Raw genomic sequence first — 23357 nt, forward strand, 5'->3', positions numbered from 1 at the left:
TTAGCAATGGACTAAGTTCATGTAAGACTCCATGAAGATTTAGTCCAAAGGGATTATCATATGTATTATTGGATTAAGGCCCAAGGAAGTGGATTAGGGTTTAACTCTTGGAATTCTACACTATATATGTAATCCAGTAAGGCCAAAAATCAGGTGCATCTGTTCTTGGAGAAGCATAGCCGATTTTTGGTGTGTCCAAACCTCTCTCTCAAGTCCTCCATTTGTTCATGGTATGTTGTGAACCATTTAAGGCATCACACTAGGGGTGCTAAGTTCTTAAAGGCCAGAATTCAACAAGCTACAACAAGAGGTAATCCTCTAACTTACTTTTATCATTCATATGCCAAATTGTATGCTAGTTGTAGGCTTCATGCTTTGGAAATTTTTATTGCACGTATCAGTAGAGAAAACTTAGATCCAAAGCATTTAGGGTTGTATGTGCACCATAGGATGTTGTAGTACATAAAACCCAACACCTTGACCTTTGATCACCCACCATTCCAAATTTCGCAAGCAAGGTCTTCGTGTAGGCTTCTTAATTAATAAAAATGCCTTCCGAACTCTATATTATGTTTAAACCAATGAAATAGTTAATAGGACCCATTAAGCTCATTTCAAATTTAGTCTCCATTAGTTTTCAAAATTCAGCTGTTAATTTAGGATTAGTGGATCCGAAAATGATATCATCAACATAAATCTGAACGATCATTAGATGGTCGCCATCTTTCTTGCGAAAGAAGGTTGCGTCAACCGAACCTCGTTTAAATTTAGATTGTTTCAAAAACCAAGTTAGAGTTGCATACCATGAATGGCGTGCTTGTTTCAGACCATACATCGCCTTATCCAAAACATAACAATGATTTGGAAATTTCTCGTTTACGAAACTTGGTGGTTGTTTCAGATAGACTATTTCCTCGAGCTCACCATTTAAAAACGCACAATTCACATCCATCTAAAAGACTTCATAATTTTTTTGAGCAACATACGCAAGAAAGATCCGAACAGATTCAAGTCTTGCAACTGGTGCGAATGTTTCTTCGTTGTCTATACCTTCCTCTTGGCAATATCCTTTCACAACTAGATGTGATTTATTCTGAATCTCATTGCCTTCCTTATCTAACTTGTTTTGAAACACCCATTTCATTCCGACGACTGAAGCGTCCTTCGGAATCAGAACTAATCTCCAGACTTTATTACGCTCAAATTTATTGAGTTCTTCCTGCATGGCTTGAACCGAATCAATATGATCAAGAGCAGTCTTCATGGTTTTAGGCTCAATCTTTGAGATGAAAGAATTAACCATGCAAAATTCCATTTTTCAAAAAAAATGTTGTTTGTTTCGCCTTTTCTTGTTCCCTTGTTAGAACTTCTAATGATAAGTCTCCAATCACTTGAGTTCTTGGTAGATCTTTAGTCCATTTGGTCAAAGGAGGATAGTTCGGATCATAGGTTGGATGCAATTCAACATTCACATCTTCGAATTCCGATTGTGCGTTAAAGTCATATTTTCATTCTCCCCTTGGAAGTTTGCATATGGTCCTTCATTCAAAATTGGATTCTCCCCTGGATCGGAACATCGGGATTTGAGGTTGAAGAGGAGCTCTCCCCATGGAATGGAGCATCGGGAGTTGCTGGTTGAGATGGTAGATCAGAAGCTTTCGGAATTGGTGTCTCCTAAGAGGTTTCGATGTTTTTAGCAGCTTCATCAACAATTTTCTTTAGCTCATCCCCTTGATTGTCCTTTGCTTTTGATTTTGAAGAGATGGCTTTTTCAGGCTCATCAAATACATTTAGAAATTCCTCATACAAATTTGAAAGAGGAATGGTCATCGAATTCTTTGAAGGAAAGATCTCCTGAAATTGACAATCTGCTTTCTGATACTTCTTCAGATAATTATCATCAAAGGTAACATAATAAGTTTCCTGAATCTTTCTTGATTTCTTGTTCAAAACCCTATATGCCTTAGAAGATAACGAGTAGCCCAGAAAAATGCCCTCATCAACTTTCACATTAAATTTGCTCCTATGTTCTTTAAAATTGAATGTAAAACACCTGGAACCAAAGACATGAAAGAGCTTGACGTTAGGTTTTCTACTATTTAGAATCTCATAAGGTGTGATTAAGAATCTTTTATTGATCAGAGAGTGATTATGAGTGAAACAAGCAGTTGTGATATCATCGGCCCAGAAGTAGAGAGGAAAATTTGCAAAGGATAATATCGTCCTTGCACCTTCACAAAGAGAGCGGTTTCGTCTTTCAACAACACCGTTCAGCTGTGGAGTGTAAGGAGCAGAGAAGTTGTGAGCAACCCCTTTTTTCATCAAGAATTCTTCAAACTCTTGGTTTTTGAACTCAGAACTGTTATCACTATGAACATTCTGAACGGGCTTTCATAATTGAAGCTCGATCTGCTTGATGAAATACTTCAACTTTGAAGTGGCATCTGATTTCTATCTAAGAAAGAAAACCCACGTAAATCTTGAAAAGTCATCAACAATAACCATAATATACTTATTACCACCAATGATTTCGATGGTAGATGGGTCATAAAGATGGATGTGCAAAAGTTCCAGTGGCTCGATTACTTTAGTATTGATGATTGTCGAGTGGATCTTTCTACTTTGCTTTCCTAGCTCACAAGCAGCACACAAATGTTCCTTCTCAAACTTCTGAAAAGGCAATCCTTGTTCAAGATCGCTAAGTACAAGTTTGTTCATATCGTTGAAATTCAGATGAGAGAGCCTTCGGTGCCATAACCAACTATCATCGAAAGATGCTTTCGTAAGAAGGCAAATTGAAGGCTTCCCGTTGATCAGTTTTAAGTTCAAATGATACATTTCTCCCTTTCTTTTGGATTTCAAAAGCACTGATTTTGATTTCTTATCTATTATCTTTGAACCCTCATCATCGAATGACACTTTCAGTCCAGTACCTACAACAAATTGCAAGACACTTATTAGGTTATGTTGCAGACCTTATAGATAACCTACCTTCCGAATGGAGAATTCACCATTCGTAATCATTCCGTAGCCTTTGATTTCTCATGTGCCGTTGTTTCCAAACTTTACTCTGCCACCATCTTTCAACGATCAGAATTCTCTTAGTTCTTCTCTCCTTCCAGTCATGTGACGTGAACAACCATTGTCGATATACCATTCAGAGTTGTATTGTTCGTCACACTTTACCTACAAAATTCAAAGAGATTTAGGAACCCAAAACATCTTGGGTCCTTGTGAGTACTTTTTAAGAACATGAAAGGTTTTAGTCTTATCAACCCAAAAAGATCTTATGAGCAAAAAATATTCTTCCCTTTTAATTTTTTGAAAACCTCCATTTTATTATCACCAAGATTAATTTCAACTACATTCATTTTTCGCTGAATAAATTCTTTGGTTTTCTTAGCCACCTTTTATGAAAATGCATTTTCCTCCTTTTTCAAGTTAGCTTCGTAATCATTGAGAGAAATCTCTGGTTCCGAAACAACTTTACTTTTTCCCTTAACATCTTTTGATGTGTTGACTGATTTTGAAAAATTTGGTTTTGGAGGACAATTGGATTTTGGCTTTTTAATAGGTTTTGAAACTTGAGGTTTTGAAACCTATGGTTTGGAAAAAGGTTTTGTTTTTCGTTTCTGAATTGAAGAAGAATTTGTATTTTGAACTGAAAATCTTTTTGAATTGACAAAATTTTGATCAGAATTCTTATTTTTCCAAAAACTCTTTCTTTCTTGTAAGTTTTTCCTATATCTAGTGTTCATCTACCTTTTCTTAGCAACAATCTCTTTAGCAGACAAATGAACGTTAAACCTAGGTTTCTCTTTTCAGATTGGCATATAGGTTTGTTCAAAAGAAGTTTCACTTGGAGCATCTTTAATGCCACTAGGACCTTCCTGATCATAACGAATGTCAACACGATTTAGTGGTTCCGAAATGTGTTTTCCTTTCGTTTTCCATGAGGTCATTTTGGATAGACCTCTTGTCTCATCTACATTGTCAATTGGTCCAGACCAGAAAAATTCATCACAACCATCAACCTTATCATCGTTAATCAAGGATGTTATTCTGATGCATCATTTTTGTTTAGTGCGGTTTTTACGAAAACTTTGTTCAGAAATGTTTGTACTTTCGGAAAAACTGTGGCATTTTCATTTAAAACTTTAGGGCCTTTATTTTCAACAATACGAACGTATTCAATTGAATTTTCAGAAATCAACTTTTTCTTAGGCTCGTCATTATTTTGAACAAAAGCAGAACAATCTATCTCATCCTCTACATAAATTTCACTCATATTGTTTTCGTCAAATTCAGAAATGTTTTCAGAATTAAAAGTATTTCACTCATATCGCTTTCGTCAAATTCAGAAATGGTTTTAGAATTAAAAGTATTTTCTAAACTTAATTTATCACATAATGAATCAAATTTTTGTATAGTATTTGATTTGATTTGTTCTTTATCCTTTTCATATAACAATTTTTTCAACATGTTTTTGTGATCTTTGGACTTAATATATTCCTCGATTTTCTCAAGTCCAACTCTGTAAGAATCCGAGAGGTCATCGAATAACACAATTGATTCGTACTTATAGCAATCTGCATCGATTTCATCCTCTTTCAATTCAAGAATGGACAAAATCATTTTGTGCAATCCCTTTCCTATTTCACAATCAAGATGCAATTGATTAATATTGAAATATCAACGATTAGCTATTAAACAAAAAATATTTTTTTTGTGTTAAAAGAGCTAAATTGTCTCTCTTAAGATAAATCACATCATCCTTTGATCCAGTATGCTCTAATTCCAACTTCTCTATCCATAATCATCTCTCTTCACTCTTATTTGTTACATTGTTGATTTGATCAATTAAATTAGAATTGCTAAGACGAGTTCTTTTTTAAACTGTCGCTAAAATTAGAAACAATGTATTTTAAATCGTCTAATTTAGAAACATAACGGTTAATTGGAATATTAAGAGATTAGAGTATAGAGTGTATCTTATCGATGACTCTCTCGCATTTTGATAATTGCTCAGAAATAGTCTTCGCTGCGAAACAACTTTCGGATACTTGACCTCCATCGGTAGAATAATCTCATGATTCCAAGACCCTGTTCTAAAACATTAAATATATTCTTTCAACACCCTGTAACTCTGGCTTCACAATAAAACACCCTCCATGGGTTGGCTATCTAACTTCATCATCTTCTGAGTCAGCTGACCAAACCTTGACTCGTCCAAATTCATCACTTCCCTCTTGCACAATTAAAGCTGGCTTCACATTTGATCCATTCCTCTTCCGAAGCTCATCATTCTTATGAAGATAGTAAAGTTCATCCCTCTCAGACTCTTTTTTCTCATTCATCCTTCCCAACATGCATTCCTTGGCAAAGTGATTCTTTCCATGACAATAATTGCATTCATAGCTAGAATCACCTAGAACCTTTTTCTCATTTTTTTCTCTTCATCAACTTGAGAGCTCTTGAAACCCTCATCTCTATTATTTTTGGAACTGGAATATCCACCCTTCCTGCATTTGTTCTGAAAGCGTGAGAAAATTTTCTTGTAGGACTTTTTAGGGTTGGAAATTAATAGTGCCTTGTCTTCAGTTGAGATTTCACTGTCAGAGAGATCAAATTCCGAATCTTCTTCAGTCTCCTTTTTTCCCTTCGCTACCATTTCTAGGGAACCCATGCCAAATACAATCTTCACCTCCTTCGTAACTTCATCCTTATGGGATCTCATAATTCCAACAAGGAATAACTCTTGAATTGTTCATGTGCCTTCACAGTGGACACAATCGCTTTCCATTTTGACCTAAGGCCCTTCATAAATGTCACTTTCTGTTCATTGATCCTTCACTCAAGATTATATTTGTGCATTCTACTCAACAAGTGGTCGAAGAGGTTAAACATTAGATCAAGCTATTCATCAGGTTTCTAAACAAATGAACAAAATTCATACAAAATAGTTGTTTTCAAAGAGTGTTCTAGATCTACATCTCCAGAATACAACTCCTTCAAGCTATCCCATATTTCCTTAGTAGTAGTACATGTACTTACAAGACGAAGGTATCCGGTGGAAGTGCAAACCGAATAATTCTCTTCGCCTTTATGTTGCTCAACAACTTATCCTTTTCATCCTGAGGAAGATTAGTGAGTTCGACAAGAAGTGCATTATAATCAGCCTGAGTCTTGATAACCTTCCGGGTTGCAGTGTGCGAAAAAGTCTCCCTAGTCATCGTTTGCCATATTGTTGAACCATGTTCTTCAATACCTATAACATAGTCTTCAAAGTGCAACGCCCAGACATCATAATCCTATGGGAAGAGGATTGGGATCCTTGTAGTAGATTTGGTACTACTGGAAAGATTGATAGAAAGAGTATGAGGATCTTCGGGCTACATGATGTCAAGATTCACAAAGACTGGTATAGAATCAGATGTGTAAAACAATACTTGAGTTTAGGGTAAAAATCAGGACTTAGATCTGACGTCTATAATCGATATAAATGATCAAGACGACAAGAAGAAATCCAATAAAAACGCAAAACCCTAACAGAACTCGACAGAAGAGTAACGTACGAGTTACACTATCTCCTACTCTGATACTAATTGTAGAAACAATAATAACTTAGATCGATAGATTCTATAAACGATGTGAATTAATAACAAGAATAATGAAGATCAAATAGTGTCGAATGCTTATATTGAATAGCTTTAGAAGAGTTTAGTGTGAACTTCTCTGTGAAATCTAGGTAGGGCGATATAATCGTTTACCCTAATAAGATACATGCATGCACATTAAATAGTCTAATCCTAGCAAAACATAATCATGGATGGACAAGCCCAAACCGTTGTAAACGAGACTACTCTAGTATTCACAATTGAAACAAAAAAAATAATAAGCCCAAAACTAACTGATCACTACAACAACAATCATACGATAAACCAAAATAACAATCCAAAGGGCCAGCCTTGGTGCCTTTGACCCGTAAGTATAGTGAGGAAAACTAACATTGGTCTGTTGCTAATTAGATAACACTTGGCTATCGAACCAGAAATCCCACACTAACAACAAATAAATCCAAATTAATAATTATGCCATAATCCATTAACCGTGGTCTCAACTCATAAGTACCGAATCCTAGGGTAAAAGACAATTTTACCCTTTCCTTAATGGGCCCAACCCAAACTTGGCCCAAGGCCCACTATTGGCTCAACAGCACAACTCAAGGCCCAAACCAAGCCTAAGGCCCACTCAAACACCTGAGGCACAACCAGGGCCCAAATAGATAATTCATCGGCCAAAGAAACAACCCAGCCCAACCAAAGCCCATTCCAAAAGAGTCCAAGTCTAAAAAGCCCATAAACTCACTGACCAGACGAACGCACGACGTTCATCGGTTGAACACATGGCATTCATTGGCTGAATGCATGACGTTTGTCGCTGCTCAAACATCGGGCCTCCTAGCTGGAACGCACTACGCTCCACAGGGGTACGCACGACGTTCCCGACAACTTCCAGCTTCTTAATCCAATGGCTTAATCCCTTAAGCCAAATGTCCAAAATCTAAGAATTTCTGAATATAAGCGACTTAATCCATAAAGTCGAAGGTTTTAAGCCTTTGCATGGCTTAATGAAGCCCAATCATCGAAGATCAACTCTAAAGGTCAAAATCACTCCAAAATGTCTTAAAAACTTCTTAATACCTTAAGACTTTAGTCCAAACTTCTAGATCTGATTCAAAGGGACTTCTTAAGTCATAAAGTTCCTGAATCTATGACTTAGCATGACTTAATGGGACCCAAATCAAGACCTCCAAATACCAAGCTTCGCCGAAAGACTACCAAATCATGTGTAACAACGTAAATTTTCAAAACAAAATTTTCATTTCTTTAAAACACGTTTTCATCCAAAACAAGTCATAAAGATCCAATGTATCATATCATAATACAAATCATATAAATCCCAAGATCATAAATCCTCCATCAGTGTGTACAGATCACGCCGGTGCCTTCCCACGGTCCTCGCTAGTACCTGAAACACATAACACAACAACTGTAAGCATAAATGCTTAGTGAGTTCCCCAAAATACTACTTACGCACATACGCCTTTCCAGGCCATGACCTTCCGGTCCATGTGTCTCAGGGGACTTTCGTCCCGACCCGGTAAACCCTCCGGTCCTACCCGCGTCGACCTTCCGATCCACATCACAATGCCTTCTGGCCCATAACATAAAATGCCTTTCGGCCCATAACATAATGCCTTCCGGCCCATATCAAGCATAGCATACATAGCACATACAAACGGTTAACTTATCATATTCAATGCATACAACTCATAACATATCCGACCTCTCGGTCACACATAAATACCCTTCTGGGTACAGTATAGTGAGAAGGCTCACCTCGCAGGAAGTCTAGAATCTCACGTGCTCGCTATTTCCGAATCTCAAAACGAAGACCCAACCCCGCCTAATCATAACGAAATATCATTCTAATTAATATAGACTTTCAAGACTAGGCTACACCCTTATCATTATCCCACAGAGGGGTAAAAGACCATTTTACCCTTCCTTGACTCATGCTGACCAAAGCCTAAAAGTCAACGAAAGTCAACTGACCACAGTACGCGGGGCGTACCAGCTTCTGTACGCGGGGCGTACATCGATGAGTCACAATTGGGGGTCGCAACCCCTTACGCTACGCGTACTAGGAGTTACGCCCAACGTAAACCCCAGATTCAGCCATACCATATTTCTTGTCTTAAATGGTTAAGACACTCCTTCAACTTCTAGATCTGGCTCTCATTAAGCCTCCTAATGCATAAAGTCGGAACCTTTAAGCCTTGGCATGGCTTTAAAGGCTCCTACACTCTCTAATATCTTCCTTTTCAACTCCAAAGATCTAGATCTCATGCATGGCTAAATATATACATCCAAGATCACATTTTTATGAACATACAACTCAAATGGACCTGGAATATGGTAGATCTAAGCCAATGGAGACTACTTGCTCATAAAGTATCCATCTTTGGGACCAAAACCCTAGAAATTGGTCCAAGAAGCATACCATAAGAACTACAAGGCAAGATCTGAACTTTTTACCTTAGGAAGAAGCTCCAACCTTTGCTTTTCACGGATCTACACTTGCACACCAACTTCTAGCATCCACAATGGACTCCTCTTTCCTTTTTCTACTTTGAAATGACACCTCAAAGCTTAGAACACTCACAAACAAGCTATGAGGAACAACTTCTCTTAGGGTTTCTTTCTGAAGGATGGTGGCTAAGGAACCAAGCCATCTCATTCCTTTTATAGCCAATAACTCAAATTAGGGTTTTTGGGTCTGGACCGATTACGCCCGGCGTAACCTTGGGTACACCCAGCGTACCCGACGATGACGTGTTTAAATGAGGCGCGCGAGTACGCATAGCGTACTCCTTGTACGCCCAGCGTACTCGCCCAACACAAAGGCCCAAAATGACAAATAAATAAAGATGAAGGGCTAATCGGTTGTACCTGAATCTTGGCTATTACAATTCTCCCCCACTAGAACCAGACTTCATCCTCGAAGTCTTATACCGAAAATAATTATGGATGCTGCTCCCGCATCTCCGACTCGGACTCCCACGTCAGCTCGGACCCCTTCCGATGCTGCCACTGCACTTGCACCAAGGGAACTTCCTTGTTCCTAAGAACCTTAACCTTTCGATCCCTAATTGCCACTGGTCTCTCAACATAGTTCAGACCCGCATCCACCTGAATATCCTCTAATGGAACCACAGCCGACTCGTCGACAATACACTTCCTCAACTGCGACACATGAAAGGTGTCGTGAATCTAAACCATCTCCGCAGGTAGATCCAAACGGTAGGCTACCCTTCCTACTCTCGCAATTACCCTAAAAGGTCCAATGTATCGAGGTCCCGACTTGCCCCTCTTCCTGAATCGAATCACTCCTTTCCAAGGAGAGACTTTTAAGAGTATCAGGTCACCAACCTGAAACTCGAGCTCGGACTGACGCCTGTCCGCATAGCTCTTCTAGCGACTCTGAGCGGTCAACAATCTCTGCCTGACCTGTTGTATCTGCTCTGGCGTCTGAAGCACAATCTCCGTACTACCCATTACCCGATGCCCCACCTCTCCCCAGCAGATGGGTGTCCGACACCTCTTCCCATACAACAGCTCAAAGGGTGGCATACCAATGCTCGAATGATGGTTGTTGTTGTACGAAAACTCTGCCAAAGGTAAATAGGTGTCCCAACTCCCTCCAAAATCCAAAACACACGCTCGGAGCATATCCTCGAGCGTCTGAATCGTCCGCTCACTCTGCCCGTCCGTCTGTGGGTGGTATGCGGTACTGAAATCCAGCCTTGTACCCAACTCCTCGTGAATCTTCTTCCAAAATCTGGAAGTAAATCGCACGTCTCTATCTGACACAATCGACATCGAAACCCCATGTCGCGATACCACCTCCCTCACATACAACTCTGCCAACCTCTCAGCAGAAGAGCTCTCACTGATAGCAAGAAAATGAGCGCTCTTCGTCAACCTGTCCACAATCACCCAAATTGCATCGACTCCTCTCGCAGTCCTTGGATATTTGGTGATAAAATCCATGGTAATCTGTTCCCACTTCCACTCGGGAATCTCCAGCGGTTGCAGCTTACCATGCGGACGCTGGTGCTCGGCCTTAACTTGGCAACAAGTTAGGCACCTCTCGACGAACCATGCAACATCCCTCTTCATACAGGGCCACCAATACTCATTCTTTAGGTCCAAATACATCTTAGTAGCCCCGGGATGGATCGAGAACTTCGATCGATGTGCCTCCTCCATCAAAATGGTACGCGTCTCGCCCACAAATGGTACCCAAATCTGACCCTGAAATGTCATAAGTCCCCGACTATCGGTAACGAACTCCGACACCTGCCCAACAACCCGCTCCCGCTTTCGGTTCTCTGGTCTCGCAGCCTCAGCCTGGGCCCCTCGGATGGTGTCAAATACCGGAGTCATCACCGTCAACCTCATACAAATGTCTCGGATCGGGGCGCTCTCCGACCTACGGTTCAACGCATCGGCTACGACATTAGCCTTGCCCGGGTGGTACAGGATCTCACAATCATAATCCTTCACCACATCCAACCATCTCCTCTGGCGCATATTCAGGTTTGGCTGATCCATCAAGTACTTCAGACTCTTGTGGTCCGTGTATATGGTACACCGAACCCCATATAGATAGTACTTCAGACTCTTGCGTGTGTGTGACAATTTAACTAATACCTTATTCGTATTTCACTATGAGATACCGTCGTAAATAAGAACGATCAAAAGAACGATTAAAAACTTATTTAACAATCATAATTCGTCTTAATATGGTTCAGGTTTAATTTGCGCATTAGATAACAAAAATTGATTTTTCAAGTCAACTATATACTATTTTCATTCATTTTGTGTTAGTAGTTTTATGATTTCATCTTAAATTCTATAATCATCTAACATCTCCGTATCTAATAAACATCAGTATTCTGCAAATGTAAATTACCGGTTTTACCCCTTCTTTGTTTCACTGAGGCTGTCAAATTCTCTGTAATCTTCATTTTCTGAACCTGATATGCATGTGTTGTTTTTTTCCAATCAGTTTCTGCTTCTCAATGTGTACGTGGGTGTTAATCATAATCAAAAAAAATTTCTTCTTCTTAATGTGTATGCGTGTTTGTGACTGCTTTTTTTTGTATAATATTTTAAGTTATATATATATATATATATATATATATATATATATATATATATATATATATATATATATATATATATGTTATCATGAGGTTTGTGATACAATATTTTAGACAATGAGCAAAATTGTCTTCTTGTGAATTATCATTGAATAGACTCTTGATCAGTTGAAGTATATTGGTAAATGATATGTTTAACTTGATTGGCATCTTCCATTATACATGCAGTAGCATTACATGGCCTAATAATAATGTGGTGTTGTGCTAATGAAAAAGACAATAGAAAAATGAGTGAAAGAATATGATGAAAACCACAATAATGAAAGAAATGTGAAAATCACAAGTCATGATTGATACAGAATAATTTGACGTGATCCTTCTCTACCTCCTCCAGCTAGCTGTTAAGTTGCTCATGTACAATGCTCTTGAACTCATTGATAAATCATGTCATACATTCATTGAGTTGCTTTACAAAAGGTGGATACCTAACTAATTGGCAGATGTATGCATTCATAGCTCCAGGAAGTAGTAGAAACATATTGCAAGTACTCTTTCTCTAACACAAACTAATGTTGTAAGAAAATCATTTAATTGCACATAAGGCTTGAAAAGGTTTTACACCCTGATGGAATTAACAAGGAGAGAAAAAGATCAGAGATATAGGGAACAAGCCAGGAATTAGTTTAACTGAGACCAATGGTTTTAGATGATTGATTTGTGGGTGGTGATAAATCTCATCTTACATGCTAGTGTCTATATGGTGTGTTACAATATCTATCTCATATGATCTTTGTTCATGAAACTAATGTTTGGGATTTGTTCCAGAAACATCAAGAAACTAGGTGTTTGTTCTCCGAATTCTGTCAGATTTGGCAGGAATTAGAAATAAATTCAATTACAGTCTGGTTTAGATGCAAATGAGTATGCACCTAATCAATTAATTCGGTAAGAATTCAGAAATCCTTTGACCGGTGGATTTCGAAATTCCATCCTAAAACCCATGGAATTCAGTTTCATGCATTTCTTTCATAGTTAAAATTACTCAAATACCCTTCTAAGTAAAGAATTTCACAATCAAATTGTTATATCTCAAGCCCACATACCAAGATATTGTCTATTTTGGGCGATATGTTAACAGAGTGATCAAGACTTTATATATTTGCTACTCACAAAATAGACCTAAGTATATTCATGTCAAGAAGACACATTTTTTGATGCATGACATATCTCATTTTTGTAGAAATAAAACAATAAGCTCATTATTACTCTTAATTCATATTCAAGTGTAAGAATGTTTGAATATAACCATATTGCAGTATTCCACAAATGTAAATTACTGGTTTTACCCCTTCTTTGTTTCACTTCTTTGTTTCACTTATAATTACTGGTTGTACCCCTTCTTTGTTTCACTTATGATTATTATTTTTAATTATGAATGATGTACAGGGGTATATAGTTTATGTTAGCCTGTTGTTTCACTTATAATTATTATTTTTAATTATGAATGATTATTATTTTTAATTAAGAATGATGTAAAGGGGTATATAATTTATGTTACCTTTACATGGATTAATTGTGTTTCTCTTTAACATATATTCAAATTTATAATCTTTTTTACAAAGTTATATTAATATAATTTTAAATTTTAAATAATCAATACAACAAATGCTAAACAAACTTAACTCTTATTAATAATATAAATTTTTTTCAAAATTTTTAACCCGTGGTTTTCACGGGTTGTAACCTAGTAATACGGAATATATCCAAAGCATACGCATTTGTCATTAGGTATTTAGGCTTCCATCACAATGATGAAAATTAAGGGGACAAGGGGTCGCTTTATCACACACTTTTATTTACACAGCTTTTTAGTGTGAGACCCATTTGCAAGAACTTGCGTTCTAGAGGAACGCAAACACACAATCATTGATACAGTTTGGATACCAAGCTATCTTATAAATATTTAAAAAAAAAAAAAAGCCTTCAATGTAGTTGATGAAATTGTAATACATAATCAATTCTATTTGTTTTGCTCATTACTAGAGAATCCTATAAAATCTCTCTTTATCCCATGAATTATATATATATATATATATATATATATATATATATATATATATATATATATATATATATATATATATATATATATATATATATATATATATATCATATTAATTTAATTTCGCACCGGAAACTATTCTAGAAGAAGTTCGAATCCGTTCCATTCGGATATTGATCGGTCTTGGTTTGAAATGGTTTACGCTTTAGTGGTTCCCAGAAGAGTTAATATCTCCATTAGCTAAACCCTTTGTTAATCCAAGTTCTCATCTGCGAACCCCGTTTGGGCCAAGATAGAGTCAAGAAATTGCCATTCAATAAATCAAACGTCTTTTCTAAATTCTAAGTCTAGTTTGAAAATTAAGACGTCATGATTAGACTCTTTCAACCTGGATAAAAATTCATTGATAAAAATCATCGAATAACTTTGAAATACATATAGATGTGTACGTTTAATCACGTAATTACAAGAACATACCCATGTGGTGATGTGTGTTCCCAATAATTAAAAAAACTAACCACTTGATTATGTATTACTATGTGTGAATCTAAGTTGTCTTCTTTTAGGTTAAATGATATTTAGTACGAAGTTGTTATTTATGGAAAGATTAAAGACAAGCAAATGACAACTTGCCATAAAATTTAGCAATTCCAGTCACGCTCCAAATATTTCCTGATTAGGAAACCTTAATTTCTCTGAACAAGAAAAGCCTCACTTTTTATTTATAAATTATTTAAATTTTAGGGCAAGTACTTAATTGTCACGTTCACCTGGTCTGCCACTTTTGTTGTTTGGCGCGGTTGGCGAATCAAATGGAGGAGGATTATTGCCATAAATTAAGGACATAATTAGCCTCTTGTTTAGTATTGCATCCTCCCACTTTGTTATCTTGTCACAAAGTGTTCCAAATAATGTCAAAATAAAAATAATATCGAAATCATGTAGTTATAAATTATAATTGCTAAAGGCTTTGAGAAGACATGTATGAATAGAAACTAGAAGTGTGTTTTTGGAAGTTGGTGAAACATGTAGATATCACGAATTTAATAACAGACTGAATTAGGGAAAAAATTTGAAGACAATCAAACAAAGAAGTAATGCATTTGTCAAAAAGTATTACTTCGTAGTGACAAAAATAACCCTCCATTGGTGTAACCAAGTGCCACATAGAAAAATGTATGATTGGTTTTTTATCCTAGTTGATTTATAGGAAAAGTTATTGCAAAAATACTTGTTAAATATAATAAAGCACTATAGTAATATATGTTTGTCAAGACATGTTGTTAGACGACGAAATTATATTGTGTTTGGTATGATTGTTGCAAAGTTAGTTTTTAACTTATAAGTTAGTTTTTCAACAAGCTATTTCAAACAACTTATTAAAATGTTAACTTATAAGACTAGTTTATAAACTAGAATAAACTATTCTTAAGCCCTTTCCAAACATATCTAGTTTATGTACGAAAAATAGAGTTTGTCTTCAAACCCAATGCAACGATTGTAAATCCGAAAAGTGGTGTAATGTATGATAGTCAAGTCTTAACAAGAATTGCTATTTAGAGTTAAAAGTTCGAGTACTAAATATCTAAAATTATACCTAATGAATGTTTTATTATTTTTTATTTGAATTATTTTTCGTATTAGATATCATTATTGTATCCCTATTCAAAGTTGGGACTTGAGTATGCTTCTAAGTTCCGATCTTATGTTATCTCTCTTCTTTAACTATATCCATGGCTTTTGTTGTTCTATTTAGTTTCTTTTTTCATTTTCTTTAAGTCGTGTCTTGGATTTTAGTTACCTGAATAAGTAATCTAGCTATAACAAAATGAAGAAACCCAAATTAGTAACCTGACCAAATCGAACATGGTTCTCTTCTCTTTTCTTTTCAAAGGGCTCCTAAGGGTGGAGCCGAAAACATCAACTGAGAAGGTTTGGTTCAATTGATGGAGTCACCATGTTATCTAATATTACGGACATGTGGCTTTGGTTTCTTTCTGGTATGGGAGATTTCTCTGTCTCTTCTGCTAGATCGTTCATTGATTTGAAGTCTCTTTCGACGTCTCCCTCAACGATACTAATTGGTGCAAGTTGGTTCCCATGAAGGTTAACGTGTTTACTTGGCGTTTGGCTTTGGGTAAACTTCCAACTTAAAGTAATCTAGCGAGTAGGGGTTTAGATATTCTGTCGATGAAATGCCCTCTTTGTGATTCTGACATTGAAAATAGAGATCATTTGTTTTTCAATTGTCATATTTCTAAGGTTTTTCGTTTGCAGGTTATTAGATGGTGGAACCTCGATGATATTGTGATCGATTTCTTTGATGATTGGGCATCTTGGTTTGCTTCTTACCGACTTTCTGGCGAGGCTAAAAGTTGGTTGGAAGGTGTTTTCTTTTTGCTTTGGTGGCACATCTGGAATTTCAAGAGTGCTCGGATTTTTGCTCATTCTGGTCCAATGACGACTATTTTGTTTGATAATTTTGTTACTCAAACTTTCTATTGGTGTAAGACTAGGGCTAAAAAAAACATAAACTAGGTTGGTTGACTCCAAAACCCTCAATTAGCTATTTGCTCCCGATGTACTTGTTGATGGAGTAGTTTATTGTTAGTCTTTTTTTGGTTTTTCTTATATAATATCCAGCCGCTCTAAATAAACCGGTGTTACTGACCACCGACCTATTTAATTATTTCCAATTTACTTGTATATGTGTTCGGCTCGGTAGTTATTAACTTTTTCGGTTCTAAGTATTGGTAGCTAAAGATTCCAATAAATTATTTTGAAAACAACCGAGTAATAATAACCACGTGGATTGTGATGACTTGGTAGGACATACGGAATATATGGTAAGTAACCTATTAACCCATGTTCAAATCCTAACACTACTCAACCCTTGTGGCCATAGAGGTTCGCCCGCAAGACTTCAGGACATGATGTTTGCAACGGAGGATTAGTCGGTGTATGAAAGTTGGGCCGAAACCCTCATTAAGGAAGTTCCTTTTAGAAAAAAAATTAATGAAGTTTAAACAAAAAGCTTAATTAGAAGATGTCAACGATTATTTATATCCAAAACTTATTAAAAAACATTAACTATAATAAAAACAAAGCACTACTAAATATAATAATGAAATTTAATTATAAACAATGTATATTTACCAAAATTGGAATGTATATTAAAATCTAAAAGTAAAAATTAAAACATAATCTTAAGTATGACAGTAGATAGACTATAAATTTATTTACTTTAACAATTTTATTTCATCACAGGCATGCGAGGAGCTAAAGGAAACAAACAATATGAAAGTATAGTCAAATCGCGACACAAAGCGACTCAAATCCACTCATAACCGGTTTTTGATTTAAAGGAAAGACATTGAAAGAAGATAAACTAAACATCATTAGCTGGAAGGTTAAAGTTCGTATGCTTGTTATGATGTATCATTGGTAGTTGAAAACGATCCAAGTATACATAAGGCCATCATTAGTACATAGGATGAGCGACTAAACATAGGATGAGCGACGAACGACGAGGACCGTCACGAACCACAAACCAGTGTTAGTGTACCGATGACGACCACGAACGGAAAGCAAAAGAGGAGAAAGTAGATAAACTAAACATCATTAGCTAGAAGGTTAAAGTTCGTATGCTTGTTACGATGTATCATTGGTACTTCAAAACAATCTAAGTATACATAAGGTCATCTGTAGTACATAGGATGAGCGACGAACCACGAGGACCATCACGAACCACAAAGCAGTGTTAGTGTACCGACGACGACCACGAACGGAAAGCAAAATAGGAGAAAGAAGATAAATTAAACATCATTAGCTAGAAGGTTAAAGTTCGTATGCTTTTATGATGTATCATTGGTAGTTCAAAGCAACCCATGTATAGATAAGGCCATCCGTAGTACATAGGATGAGCGACGAACCACAAGGACCATCACGAACCACAAACCAGTGTTAGTGTACCGACGATGACCACGAACAGAAAGCAAAAGAGGAGAAAGAAGAGAGACGGAGAAGAAGAAGGTTGTCCTGAGAGAGAAGGTGTTCGTGGTCCTTCGTTCTCCCCACCACAAATCACCACGACCACGAGCCCCCATGGACCGCCCGGATGGTGTTCGTGACCTGGATGCGTTTATTCTTTTTATATCATTAATTTTCTCCTTGTCTTTATGTTCTGAAAAATATCAAAAATAGAAAAACACATTAAAGTAGCATCTGATAATCAAGACATAAAACTCATTCAAAAACTATAATAAAAAACTAAAAATAAGAACGCAAACCAAATGTTGGGTTGCCTCCCACAAACGCTTCTTTTTAGGAGTCATAAGCCAGACTCCTTTCTCGCTCTATGTTGTATCGGTTGGAGTGGGTAACTTCAATTCAACCATTCTTCGATATAAGTTGCAACTCTTTTTTTGTACGCCTTCTTTGTATTTTCTTTCTTCTTTTTTCGAGCTTTTTCCTTCATCTTTCTTTTGCTTTATTCCCATTTCTGTTTTATCTTTATTTTTAACTTTAGTCTTTCCCTTCTTTTGGAGTCGGAAACGCGGAAACAAAAATCTGACATTTCGTAAACAGATTTCCCACGTCATGGTTATTGTCCCCTCCACGTCGTGGTGGAGGTTCTGACTTCGTAAAAGATCGCGATAAATCATTAGGCCAAGACGTGGTCTCTTCATTACCATGTTGTGGTATGCGTAGATCAGCTTTGTTTTGTTTTTTATTCTTCCATTGGCTTCCTAGATTCAAAAGGCTTATCGCTTTCCTTATTTTCTTTGGGTTGCAACATTTGTTTCACCTCGTCGTCGGTTGATCATAAGGACTTCATTTGCTCGACTCCAAAAGTGACTGATTCGGACCCCACTCTTAATGTTAACTTTGAATCGTGAATATCTACGAGGATCGAATGGTATTAAGGAATGGCCTTCCAAGAATGATGGGAATATCACCCTCTTCTTCCATATCAAGGACAACAAAGTCGACCGGAAATACGAATTGATCAACTTTAATAAGTAAGTCTTTTATTATGCCTCATCGATACCTAACGGATCGGTAAGCCATATGGATAGTCATTCTTGTAGGACTCAACTTAGGAAGATCGAGCTTCTTGTAAAAAGAGTATGACATCAAATTTATACTAGCTCCAGAATTGGCTAGTGAATTCGTCTTTGTTGAAATTTCAAACTCGCAAGGAATTATAAGGCTGCCTGAATCTTTCATCTTTGTTACCGCAGCTGAACATTGCTTGTTTAAAATAACTTCTGAAGCTTGCTCTAATTTCTTCCAGTTTCTATCGAGATCCTTGAGAAACTACATATACTTAGGCATTTGATCAATCACATCTATAAATGGCATATTTATCAAGAGAAATTTTATTTGATCCATGAACTTCTGATGCTCTTTTTCTTTCGGGATATGGCAATGTGGTTGATACGGCTGCACATATGGGACGCCAAAATTTTTCTAAACTGGCCAAAACGTGGTGGTGGGCTTACCACGCCGTGGAAACTGGTCAGACTCATCCACTATTACAAAAAAGGCCTTTTACGACGCTCATTGCGCGTCGTAAAACGCTCAGACGACGCACAAATGCGCGTCAAGGAAGGCCCTGTCATAACGAGAGACGACGCGCATTTACGACGCGCATTTATGACACGCAATTACGACGCTCATTTATGACACGCAATGCGTATCAAGGAAGGCCCTGTCATAAAGGAAGACGACACGCATTCGCGTGTCGTAACCTTACGACGCGCGTGTTAATGACATGCAATGCGTATCATTAAACGCACTGTCAAGAAAGGTCATGTCATAAATGAAGATGACACACATTTTTGCGTATCGTACTTGTAAATTTATATATATATATATATATATATATATATATATATATATATATATATATATATATATATATATTTACTAATTTTCAAATTAAATTTGCATTTCATGTCTCATAATAGAAAATAAAATATCATATACAAAAAATACAATCCATTGCACAAAAGTTAATGTCATACAAATACTCATTCTAATATTAGACAAATGTAATACATCAAATGTGAAAGAGATGAAAGTCTTCCACAAATAACAGTTGAGCTAAAAAAACTTGTTGCCCACCTTCAAAACATCTCGAGCTACTTTGCTTGTCACTATGCACATCAACAAGACCTACAAATTTGAATAATGCAACCATTAGATTCACATAAACCAACAAATCCCAATATGTAAGCATGAAATTTATGCATCTATGTTAAAGGGGTAAAATGGTCATTTACAGTTCATTCAGATCAAAAAAGGAACAACTTTTTTCATTTACTACTTACTTCACCATACATACCTCATTTATCTCAACAAATGCATCATACTGATTATGGCATCGTTAGATAAGTTAAGTGACTAAGTTAGGTAGGTAACTAATGAGACATAAAACTGATGAAATGGTTAAAAACTTACATGAGAGCAAATCCCATTTTCTCCACAACACCTCTGAGATTTTTCACCATTTTCAAGCTCAATTGGATAGTGTTTCAAGGATCCCGAGCCTCCTACTTTTTGCTCAAAGTTTCCAAGATTCTTAGCAAATGTTGGACCTAAAATGAAAGAAAAAAATGGTTTTCTGAATATATACTTCAATTACTAAGAAAATAGTAAGTCAAAAAACTACAGATGTTCAAAATAAGATGCTAGTAAAGCTTTGCCATAATGGTAAGATGTTATGATATACAGAGCAAATGTAAAATTCAATAAGATGCACATAATAATATTCTTATGATCTTATAAGATTTCCAAATAAGATACTAGTAAAGCTTTTGCACAATGATATAAGATGTCATGACATACAGATCAAATTTCAAGATTCAATAAAATGCACATAATAATATGTTTTAGGGCAAATTATAAAAAAATGGTCCCTGAGCTTTCTGATTTTCCCATTTTTAGATCAAAATTGAAACATTTGTCAGCTTTTGTTCTTATTTTTGTTCCAATTGCAGATTCTTTTCTCTTTCCAATTCATATTTGTGTTTCCATTCTATAGTCTCAGGTTGAGCAGCAGCTTTAGCTTATGCTGCTTCTCTTAAAACCTTGCCAACTGCTTATGAGTGACATAAACCACAAGGATCAGACACAAACTTTATTATTAACAAAAGCATCCTACTTTTATTTCACCCGAATGAAAGCAATCATACTTCTCATGGCTATCGAAAACTCCACAAGTTGATCTTCAATCCCATCAACAAGTGGAAGTGGCTGATCATCAATTTCTTTTACAACTTTCTCTAAGTTTCCAAGAGGAAGGAAATCATTTACACCATTCTCCTGTGCAAGATTATGTGTATTCACCAGTTCAAAATCAGATGAAAATTCGAAAGAGAGTAAGTAGAAAATAAAGAGAAGGGCTCTACAAATGTTAAAAGGCAACACAGATACTTGAGCCTATCATAGCATTACAGAAATATTCAGCCATATTTTGAACTTAATGCTTCAAGACATATTATTGAAACATTCAACCATCTTTTGAACTTAATACTCAAATTCTATTTATAGCATTTCCTGTTACTTTTCACCTTCTAGAGACATCAGCCATGTCTTTCTGCTTAACTCTAGTATTGTCATTTGCACTTTCATGTTGATGTTAAAGCGAGTCACAGATAATTGAGCCTATCATAGCATTACAAAAATAATTACCTCAGCCCTGAGTCTATCATCGGAGCATAGAGATCCTGTAGCACCAGATCTCTCATCCTTGCCTTGTGGCTAATCACCATCTTCGGCTAAATAGCATATACACAATTTATTAACATGAATTCAGCGATGAAATAGACATTGCATACACAACAATCAATTCTGGAAAACCATCACTAATGCAACAAATAAGTTATAAATCAAAAACATTAAGTCGTTCTGAGTTACGATTGCGTAATTCACTGTGACAAGAGCAATTAAGTCAAACTGCATACTGACCTGAACAATTGATTAATAAAGAAATAGAAAGTTGGCAGTACCTTTTTGTGGTTATTGTGGGATTTCTTACCTGTACCCATCTTGTAAGGTCTATGACACAGGGCTAATAACCAATTCAAACTTTTCCTTTGTTAAAACTACACAAACTACATCACCTAAAGCAACAATATGTAAAGAATCAACGTATTCACCAAGAAGTGTCCATTCTCCAAAATACCCCCCTTCACTGAACTTTGCTATGTCATAACCACAGCATGAGAAGCACCATCTGTCATAACCACACAAATATTTTCAACTGGGAATCTAATCAAAAAACCCTGCACATATACAATTAAAAGAAGTTGAGTTTTTTTTTTATAAAAAGATATAAAGGTAATAAAACAAACAGAAGTATGATTAATAATAATAATAACACTTACGAATTGGCAGCTTCCATGAAACATTTCTCAATGTGAGGGATAAAATTAGAGGGTACAGCCTGTCCTATTATCATGTTCTTAAATTCAAATTTCGTCTCTGATTCAGCTGGCAGTGGCTTTATATACCTATCATTTTTTTAAAGCAAAATATTAAGAAAAAACAGATTAAGGATTGATGATGTTACATAGATTTTTAAGCTGATAATTGTTGATGCGATAACGGATTGTAATTTCAGATTTTTTTTGTCATTGCATCCAAAAGAAAAGTAATCAGAAAGAAATTGCATTAGACATATGTAGAGGTAAGCAATTAGAAAGAAAAGTATAATTGAGTTGCTTTTAACAGTGTAGACAAATTACTTTGAAAGCTATTCACATGAAATACATCAGCGTCTTTCTAATGATCTGAAGTAAAAAATTACTTATTGTGAACAACTATATCTTTTATACATATCAGATATCAGATGCAATTTTTTTAAGGAGAGATCTTAATTTCGTTAGGCTTACTTGTTGAACATGGAAATGAAAGAGATGAAGAATACGGGGGCAAAATGGTCATGTTCAGAAATTTAACATATTTGTTGCTATTTTTTTTTTGAAAGAGAATTTGTTGCTAAAGTTGACAATTTATGGACTAAAAACATTATGAAACCATGAAATGAGTACCAAAATATATACATACATATGGTGTCATAAATATAATGGGTTTGGTATATGGGTCGCAAAGCCCATATGTTAAACTTGTGAAAATGATCATTTTGCCAATTACCAAATGGGAATAAAGAAATATTTAACTGTAGCAAAAAACTCCCTGACTCCAAGAAGAGGGAGTAAGCAGATTACATTTCAAAAACCATGAATACATCCACATATCAATCGTCAACACATAACCATTATAAAAAGTAGCTAACTAGAAAGAGAAATGTCATCATAAACTTAGACTAATGAAACAGGAAATGGTCAAGGGAGGCAAAAGAAATATGAAAATTATTTAGAGAAATATTTCACTTAAAATATGGGAGACAAAATTCACATCTAGAGAACAACTAGAATCAAGTCCTAGTTTACTTGCTGTTGTGCATAGTGCTTAACCTCATGGATTGTAAGCCAAACAAATAATATTCACTTGAAGAATGAAGTAAATTATAAGATACTGGTCATCCTGGTCAAC

At 36.1% G+C, this 23357-nt stretch overlaps 1 protein-coding gene across 1 annotated transcript; it reads right to left on the minus strand.

The window, feature by feature from the left end:
* Nucleotides 1-952: 952 nt before the first annotated feature.
* On the minus strand, nucleotides 953-1315 carry LOC111898864 (uncharacterized mitochondrial protein AtMg00820-like). Its single transcript, XM_023894759.1, has one exon. It carries the CDS (start codon nucleotides 1313-1315, stop codon nucleotides 953-955), a length of 363 nt encoding a protein of 120 aa, XP_023750527.1.
* Nucleotides 1316-23357: the final 22042 nt, after the last annotated feature.

The sequence above is a fragment of the Lactuca sativa genome, chromosome 6, assembly GCF_002870075.4.
Source record: "Lactuca sativa cultivar Salinas chromosome 6, Lsat_Salinas_v11, whole genome shotgun sequence".
NCBI lineage: Eukaryota > Viridiplantae > Streptophyta > Magnoliopsida > Asterales > Asteraceae > Lactuca > Lactuca sativa.

What these genes read in the sequence shown, in the direction of transcription:
- LOC111898864 (XM_023894759.1), bottom strand. Translation starts at nt 1,315, where the DNA reads ATGGAATTTTGCATGGTTAATTCTTTCATCTCAAAGATTGAGCCTAAA.